The sequence below is a fragment of the Narcine bancroftii genome, chromosome 13 (genome assembly GCF_036971445.1).
Source record: "Narcine bancroftii isolate sNarBan1 chromosome 13, sNarBan1.hap1, whole genome shotgun sequence".
In the NCBI taxonomy this organism is placed as follows: domain Eukaryota; kingdom Metazoa; phylum Chordata; class Chondrichthyes; order Torpediniformes; family Narcinidae; genus Narcine; species Narcine bancroftii.
This window is the reverse complement of record NC_091481.1, coordinates 18,019,344-18,028,797: the sequence shown is the minus strand read 5'-3', so window position 1 is coordinate 18,028,797 and position 9,454 is coordinate 18,019,344. Positions and strand designations below refer to the sequence as shown.

The 9,454-nt window shown below is 41.3% G+C and overlaps 1 protein-coding gene across 5 annotated transcripts in view; it reads right to left on the bottom strand.

Annotated features, from left to right (window-relative positions):
• Positions 1 to 3,783: 3,783 nt before the first annotated feature.
• The window catches only part of mapk11 (mitogen-activated protein kinase 11), a 39,809-nt gene continuing 34,138 nt past the window's right edge, over positions 3,784 to 9,454 (bottom strand). For 4 of the 5 annotated variants that reach the window (XM_069907890.1, XM_069907887.1, XM_069907886.1 and 1 more), the window contains 2 exons: positions 6,167 to 6,340; positions 3,784 to 4,357 (listed from right to left, as the gene is read on the bottom strand). In XM_069907890.1, coding sequence (XP_069763991.1) covers positions 4,284 to 4,357; positions 6,167 to 6,340 — 248 coding nt within the window. In that variant the 3' untranslated portion in view covers positions 3,784 to 4,283. Of the gene's footprint in view, positions 4,358 to 6,166; positions 6,341 to 9,454 lie in introns of those variants that run through there. The other variant, XM_069907891.1, reaches the window with a different exon arrangement.

Sequence of the window (9,454 nt, the reverse complement as noted above, 5' to 3'; positions counted from 1 at the left end):
TTTGATGGCGGCGTTCCCTGTAGATGTTCTCGATGGTGGGGAGGATTTTTATCTGTGATGTCATGAGCTGGCACTATCTTTTGCAGGGCTTTACGCTCAGTGGCAGATTAACAACCATCCGGGCCCAAGGCCGAGCTTTCATAAGGCCTCTCCCGTCCTTGCCCCGCCATGGTCCCGGGCTACCCCTGGTGCCTCTCATTCCCTGCTGGCCAACCCATTGCCCCTCGGTCCCGCCGTGGCCCAGGCTGCTCCACTGATCCTCGCTCCCCAGCGAGGGCCTGACCACCAGCGTCTGCAGTCTGCACAGCGTCTGCAGTCATAGACATAGTAAACACAACCTCACAGGGAGTTGCGACTTGGGCCCCCTTACTCTCTGGGCCCCTAGGTTTCAGCCTAATGGTTAATCTCCCACTAGGCAATGATGTCCCCAAACCAGACTGTGATGCAGCCAGTCACTCAGAACACTTTCCACCACACATCTGTAGAAATTTGCCAGGGTTTCCGATGTCACACCAAACCTCCGCAAACTCCTGAGGAAGGAGAGATGTTTTCTTCACAATGTTATTAGTGTGTTGGCTCTATGAAAGGTCTTGCAAGGCAGTGATTCCCAAGAAATTAAATTTGCTCACCCTCTCCATATGGTTGGGGACAAGGGAGGGGGTATTTGCGGGCATGCCCCCCCCCCCCTTGTGAGGTGCTTTGCCCTCAAATACACTCATGGCCATCGCTTACTGTCAGCATCCAGCTTGACGCATGCTATTGACTCTATGCAATAAAACCAGCACTTTTGCTACAATGTCAGAGGGACAGAGATTGTTTATGCCCACTCAGTAGGTAGGCCACCAGCAGCATACAACCTCCCCCTCCCCGGCCACCAGCAGCACCTGTGACCCCCATCCATCAGCAGCATCTCCCCCCTCGCCCTGCTGACCGAGTTTAGGACAGTGCCCCACCTGGGTAGGTAGGCCTCCGTAATCACCCCTCCCCACTGTCAGATTGTGCCCCACCCGGTTACCCTAATACCCTTCTCTAACACTCGTTCTGGTGCTGACCCTGCCTCTCCATCTCTAATTCCCCAGTGATCACCTCTGGTTTTCCCTTGCTGAAGTCAACATCGGCTCCTTGGTTTTGGTTTTTTACTAGATCGGAAAATCTCAGCTCATCTTTTCATTTGAGATCCTTTCCTATTGATGCACTGTTCAATGTCTCCCAAAGGTCACACTTTAAACCATTCCAAAACACATGCACCTCAATCCCTCTCTTCCCTGTCTCCAAGCCTTCAGACCAAATAAACCCATGAAGGGCACAAGTAAGAAAGTATGCAACAGGAAAGGTGTACATTTATTTACATTATTTTTATGTTGGAGGAATGTACATTGATACACCCGAAAAAATGTCAGTTTCTCCCTTTTTTCAAGTTAGATTTTCTTAAGTCTGGAAGGTAGGCTTGTTTCTTGTGCAGAATTATAATGTTTGACCATTTCTCGTTTCAATTACACTGGACAACATTTTTTTTTAAAAGTTTGATTCCTGACAAAAAATGAGAATTGATAGACGTCAAGCTGAACACAAAGTTATTTTCAGATTTGTTGTAACACGTAGAAACTTGGAGAAACGTTGATGGATTTCAGTTGCCTTGATACTGCGTTTCCATATTTGCAATGCCATATTGAAACCTTTCACTGTGTTCATCACTCACTGCACCAAGGTCAGCAGGGAAGAAGTCCAAGAGCAAATGCAGAAAATTAATTTTCATTGAAATGCTGCACTTCAATGTTTTGTATGCCTGAAGGAGGCTTAAAATATTCATTTTTTAAAAAAAAAATCTCCTTTTCTTATTGAATAATGTTGTTCAGGCAGCAGACATGCTCAGTTCCTGGCTCCAGCAGGCTGGTGGCTCAATCTCCCTGGGACCCATCTGATGACATTTGCTTGCAGCTGACCTCTGCACCCATTTTAATTTGCTTGGTATTGAGTTGCATTACTGTCATGGAAAAGCTCAGACATAATGGAAGTTAGCCCCTGGGAAGGATGATGATCACTACTACCTTCTGGGTGTGTGCTTTGGGATTTGAACTTGGCTATCTCCACAATAATTACAGGCAATTAAATAAAAAGCTATTCTCCTTGGCAAAGAACCACTCTGTAGAAGAGGAGCAGCCAACATTTCTTTGTGGGGTCACATTTAGTGGGAGAAAGATGCCAAAATATTAAAATATTTTAAAGTGAAATAGTTTAACTTCTTTATTTATGTCATTTCCTTCCAGTCCCCTTTGCAATTTAGTGAAAATGGAAGACTGGCTCCAAAAATTAATGTAATGGTATTTTTTTTTTTGCAATTCATCAGTAAACCACAATGTCACAGAGCTTCTGGGTGTGTTAGTTTTCCATGAATGGTCAATATATCTGTTGTGGTTGCCAGAATTTTATTGAGACTTTAACATTATAAAACACCTGCTCATTCTAAGGAAAATAGTCCCAGCACCATCACCCAAACTCAGCAAACAACTACCTGCACAGAGTTATCAGGTTTCAGTTGTCAGTTGAAAGGAACTTGAGCTTTTTGCATTCCTGAGTAAGATTACTGCAACTGAGGAGGCCATTAATCAGTTTGGAAGTGATCTGAAACACTTTGTGGCTGAGCTAAATCGATACATAAGCAATCCAAATTTCATGTGCTCACCCAGATGTTTATTGTCAGTTGTACAGGATGACAAAGCAAAAGAGAATTGCTAGCTACTGATCGGTCAGGGCATGGAGTTGGGCCGACATGCCACAGCTGCAGAAATCAGTGCATGGAACATTGTGTGCAGTGATAGTTGGATACCTGTGGTTTCAACTATGCTGATGTCCGCTCCACTGACAGCAAAGCCATCGCATCCATTTGATGCAGGAGGTCCTCACCTCCTCTGGCTTGGTTCTACTGCCTAAAATTTTGAACGACCTTGTCCTGCTAGTGGAGTGCTTCTTCTCAGGACTGAGGCATTAGACCACAAAGATCATTGGCGTGCGAACATATCCCTGACAAATATAGCAGCTGCTCCTTGTCTGAGATCTTCCCTTCCAGGCGCCTGCATCTTGTCCTCCTTTGATACCCTTCATTTTACCCCAAGCAGCTATTCCACTTATTAATGCCACACCAGTTTAAGTGGTGAAGGCTAGCATAAACTGACATCAGTTTATTACAGTATTATTCCATGACTGACTTTTGTACCAGCATTTACTAACACAGCAAGTGTTGATTGGATCAAAGTGTCATGCAAATTAGCAGTAGCATGAAATTGCCAGCAATCACACTCAGTTCCAAAGGGTTCCAAAATTAACCAGTGACTTCTGAGCTTTGAGGAAAAGAGTCCCTCTGTTGTATGTGTAAAGAAATAGTCAATTTTCACCCAATAAATAAATTTGCCATTTTTACATGACATATACTGATGAAACTTTCTTCCTAATATGAATGTGCCGTGACATTATTAGGGAAAGTATTCCTGGCACTCAAACTGTAAACTCAAAGTCCAGGTGCAAAAGGAATGTCTTGTTTGCACTGTGTCACCTGCCAAAATGGCACATTTCAGGTTCCTGCTGCCAAGATCATTTTAAACATTACAAAGCTCTGCAAGGTTACAGACAAGTTAACATTCATATGTTAGTGCAGTCATTATGTGCTCTACTTTTAATGTGACCATGCAGTTTTGCAAACGAAAAGTGCTTTCTGACTGTTCATGAAGAAACACAAGTATTGCTATTGCAGGAAGGAGTAAAAAAACTCTTTCAAAGTGTCAGTGGTGAAGACAATAAAATTAGTTTTATTCAGAGCATTTTCCTGCTCGTACTTTGATCATCCTTTCAATTGCATTTTAAGTAAACAAACTGAATAAGCATAATTTACAATATAAATTGCACAGTAGCTAGTTGACATTTTGAAATACTTTATCTCAAAAAAAAATTATGAAAAGCCATTTTCATTTGCTCAAAAGCTATCATAATTTAGGTAATTCACACTTTAGGACATTAAAAGGTGATGGATAAATTTGGCCAAAATGAGACACAGCATTTGGCTTGTTCATAGTTTACAAGAGTCGTGCAAAAATTTAACAAAATTACATTGAAAACAGTGAAGTTCATATGGCCATGTCCATTGGAGAATTTGGGCCTGGTGGTGTGATGAACTGTAGGGAAGATGGAACTGTATCTATATAAAAAAAAGATAGCCCTATGGTGAGTCAAGCAGCAGGAATCTGTTAAAACCTTTTATCTCTCACTGTAGACATACGGCGAGTCTGCTCTCAATGGTCCATCTCCATATTTTCCATTGTACATTGGGGCAACTCAAAGCTGTTGACCTCCTCAAACGCTAACTCTGTGAAAATAAAATCCATGATCATTCATCATTCCAAATGCATTTAGAGAAAACATGTTGTGGCAAACTGTCTCAAAGGCTGATGCATATAGAAGAACATGAACAGTGCAAAGTCAAGGTGCAAAAAAAAAAAAAAAATTTTAGGAGAACAGATGAAGTGCAGATACCGGAACCCTAAGAAAATAACGAGAAGCTGGGGGGACTCAATAGGTCAGGTATTCTTCATAGAAAAAGTACATACAAGTCTAAAGATGGGTCCTTCATTTCTCTCCATGGATGTTGCCTGACCTTTTTATAGTGAAACTGAGAAGTTTCACGCAATTTGTATTTTTGATTTAAAAGAGGGGGTACGGTTAATGTAACGGTTGGCAGATGCTATTAGAGTGGTAGTGGCCTGGATTCTAATCTGGCTCCGTGTCAAGTGTTTGTACGTACTCCCAGTGTCTTCGTGGGTTTCCTCCGTGTGCTCTGGTTTCCTCCCACCCTTAAAAACGTATGGGAGTTGAAGGTTAATTGAGGTATTTGGAAGGCACAGGTTCATGGGCCAGAAGGGCCTGTTACCGTGCTGCATGTCTAAATTTTTAAAAAGGTTTAAATTTGTTTAATTCGATTTTTTAAAAAAGTGTTCTCTATTTTTCATGAATGTAAGAAAAGGAGAGGGTTATGAGTGCAAGGTGGGGAAAATTTAAATTGCATGGAGTAGGTTTACAGAGGACAGCACAATCTTGTGAGATGAAAGGTCTGTAATCTCCTGTAATGTTCAATATTACTTTTAAAATGCATGCAGGTTTTGAATGTTGGAGATATAAACATGAAAGCTCATTGATAGCTACTTTAGCCTGGCTTATTTAGGTCTTTATCAAAAGCTGTGGGCATCAATCACTGGTCTTCATTGGATCTATCAAATGGAAACAAGAAACTGCAAATACTGGAATCTGGAGCAGAGATCAGTGTTTGGGAGGGGGGGGGCGAGTAACTTGTCTTGGGGCAAAGGAATTGAAACATCATCAATTCTATTTCCCCTACAGACTCTGGTTGATGAGATGAGTTTCTCTAGTAGCCTGTCCATTCCTCAGTCCTGAGTCAAGCAGAGGACAAAGACTGCAGATGCTGTCACCTAGAGCAGAAACTAAACTGCTGGAGGAACTCAGTGGGTCAGCCAGCACCCATGGAAGCAAAGGGGTTATCAGTATTTCCGGTTTAGACCCTGTGTCAGTCCTGATACAGCATCTCAATCCAAAGCGATGACCTTCATTTGCCTCCACTTTTGCTGCCTGACCCACGAAGTTCCTCTTGTGGTGGTTCCCCCGCCTTACAAGTTAACTGATTTTAAATGTGCACGTAGACCAGGACATGCAGTTGAAGAAATGGCACATTATATTGAACATGGAAGAGTGCTTTAAACGCAATAGCAATCTCTGAAAGTTTCCATGAAGAACAATAACCACTGCTAGCCCACTTACTCCCATCTCCCTATCTGTGTCTATCTCCCGGTTTTGTCATGGTAGTAGCTGAGTACTTTTCCTCCCTTGCGTCTATCAAGGCAAGTGAACTCAGACAATGAAACACCAGCACAATCAGCTATTCTTTAAGTTTAGGCATCGATTGTCGATTTTATCCGAGGGGCATCATGATTGTGTGTCCACGTTATTCAATGTGGGACTTTTAGATCAGTCTGGCTGAGTACTGTATTGGGAGAAATGTTTGCCTTTCCCTTCAACAATTGGCAAGCATTGTCATTTGTCAAACACTTGGGATAATTCAGCAAAAAAAAACATCCGTACTTATAATTTCCAGAGAAAAACCTACCTTTCCACTCTTCTATAGTCTGCTCTTTATTCTCTATTGATTCATCGTATGGTTCAGCTTCAGGTTCATCTTCAGGGTCATGATACTGAGCAAAGTAAGGGTGAGTCAGAGCATCTGTTGCAGTTATCCTCTTATCAGTGTCAAGAATAAGCATCTTCTGAAGCAGATCTACAGCTATGATTGGAAGGGACCAAGATCAACTATACAAAAGATTTCCATACATTGTCTAGTTTCTAGTTACCCCCTCACAATAGTTGCAATTTCATATAAATCCCATGAGAATCTACCCTCGAGGAAACATTTGTTTAGAGAGTCACAAAACAATAGAACCTGATCTCTGCCACTCAATCATCGGGGTTCCTGATCAGAAATGCAATACTTTATCTACCTTTCCTTTAGTGTAAGTCAGTGGTTTGCAAACTGCCCCCCCTCCCCCCAAACTCATATCCCACCTTAGGCAACCCCTATTGCCACAAGTGCTTTGTGATGAGTAAAGGATTGCTTAAGGTGGTAAGCGAGTGGGAAGGTTGAGAACCACTGCTCTAGACCCAAATGTTACTGGAATATTTTGCTTGATAAAAATTGTCATTGGCCCATTTCCTTTGGAATTATGAAATCGTGCACTTAACGAGTCAATGAGATACAATTAAAACAGTGGTTTTCAAACCTTTTTCTTTCCACCCACATACCACTTAAGCAATCCCTTACTACACAGAGCACTAATGGCACAGGATTTGCTCAAGGTGGAATGCATTTTAGGGGGGCAGTTTAAAAACCACTAGTGTAAATGAAGGGCAAACCAAGTAAGGACAACAGGCAAACCCTTCCAAAACAGTTCAGCACACAATCACTCGTTCCACAGAATTATTCAATCACTATTGTTTGGTTTGGATAGCCTGCACTTTATACATTTCCAATCACAATGTACATTTGAGTATTAGATTCACAGTCCAAAAAGATTTTTGCTGCATTCATTAATCAGGCAAGAAAGGAGAGCAAAATAGACCAACTCATTTCCCAAACGATGCTCTCCATTTCAATGACTCCTGCGAAATATCAAAAGCTACAAAGCTACAGCTTCTCTGTAACAGGCGCACTGGTCTTATATAACTACAAAATCCTTCAACACCCATTTTATATGCCAGTTAGCTCACCAGGATTCTACCAGCAGTCAGTACTTGGAAAGTTATTGCTGCTTCTGGCAGAGTGAAGCTAGGTTCCCCCCTACCAGTAGAGGGAGTGCAACAGCACAACAACATGAGCATTGACTGAGCATGTAGGCCAGACAGCTGATTGCTATAGTATATCAGGCAGTGTAAAATGAACTTCCATATTGCACAGCCTGGAGATTGAAAGTAGTCTTACAGGAGTATTTTAAACATTCAGTAAAACCCCTGGTATCCAGCATCTATGGGGATTGGTGGATGCTGGAAAAGGGAGTTTTCTGGTTGTTTGAGACTCTCTCTTACAATGCCCAATAAACCTGCATAAAGAATAAACAGTTTAAAAGCCAAAAATAACGTGCATGAATATATAAATATTAAACCATTTTGCTTTATTTTCAGTCACATTCTTTGAAAACATTTAACTGTCATCAGTGATGACTGAGCCGTTGGGTGTTGGCTGAGGGTGGTTGTTATCATGGAGGCTCCAGCAAAATGACAAAAGTATGAAGCGAGTTTTAAGTGATAGAAATAGCCAAAAAATCCAGCAAATATGCTACTGCAAGCACATTTGAGTTAGTATAAGATTGGAGAAATAAAATAGATACATTAAGAAAAATTCCAAAGAGGTAATGTTCGATGAGAAGAGGACTCCTTCGTTGGCCATAGTTGGAAAATCATGTGGCAGAATATGGGTACGTGAACAGAGGCAAGATTGCTACAGTCAGGCGAAGTAAAATAAGGGCATTCAGCTGAAGTGGGCAGAGTCACATCTAGAATTCAATAAAGACTTTGAAGCTCCAGTGGGCTGGTGCAACCATTTCACGAACAGTAAAAACCTGGTATTACGACAAAAGACAAAAATTGCTACCAAAAGATCTTAATCATAAAGTTGCAAGTTTTCACCAGTTTATTACACGTACCCAGCAGAAACCAGTTTGCATTGGGCAAATATTGGAAACTTGGACGGCATTGGATAGGCATTGGAACAGTGTAGTGGAAAGGTATTAAAACTCCAAACCACAGGCCATGAAAGGACCAGGTTTACCTTGGTGTTATCGTGCATGGCTGACAGGATGAAGACCCAGGGTAATATTCGAGTGGAAACTTAAACCCAAAATAAAATCCCCAGCAGGTATTTTTATACATTTTCATGAAAAGGGATGGATGAAAATGGTGTAAAACTATGGATAGACAATGTGTGGAACAGGTGGCCAGGTGGTTTACGCAAGGAAGGGAGTTTGCTGGTCTGGGATAGGTTTTATAGCCACTTAAATGAAACACTAAAAGTCAGCACAAAATGATACTTACATGGCGGTTATTGCAGGTGGTTTGATATCTCTATTGAAACCTCTTGATGTCTGCTTGAACAAGCCATTCAAAGACCATGTGCATCAAGAATGGAATACATGGATGTCGTGTGCAGAAAAATCATTTGCAAAAGGTGGGGCAATGCGTGCTGCATCACATGATGTGCTGTGTGACTTTGTGCTCAAAGCATGGGATAAAGGGAAAGTAGAGACTGCAATAAAACTGTTTAAAAAGTGCGGTACTTCTTGTGCAATGGATAGAAATGGAGATGACTAAGCAGGGACAAGGAGATATTTTAAGAGTCACCCCCCCAACATCAAACCATCATCACCAGCTCTTCATCCTGGGTGACGCTATTTTATTCAAACAACTTTATTCAAACAGCAAAGCACCCAACCAAGGCACTCCCCTGGCTGAAATATTTGCTACATCTTCAACAATGTTTTTAAGTGTTACTTCAGAGAATGTTTACTTATATAATTTTACACTTTTATTTAAATTTTTATTTCTTATTTTTCTTAATCTATATACTTATTTTCCTCCATTTCTTTTCTGCTGATTGCTTGAGGTTGCCAGTTGCTTGCAATCGGATAACAGGGGTTTTACTGTACATAAGTGATAGTGTGGTAATTGACATTTTAAAATGTTGTATTGAATCTTGAACGTATCATTCTGGATTATGGCACGTTTGCCCAGCCTTACCTCAGGTGTACATCCTATTTTATATATATTTTTCTGCAATTAATGTATTGAGCCCATGTCAATCAATAAATTACAACAGTACATTTTTGATGGTTACAATTTGTGAAGGGCT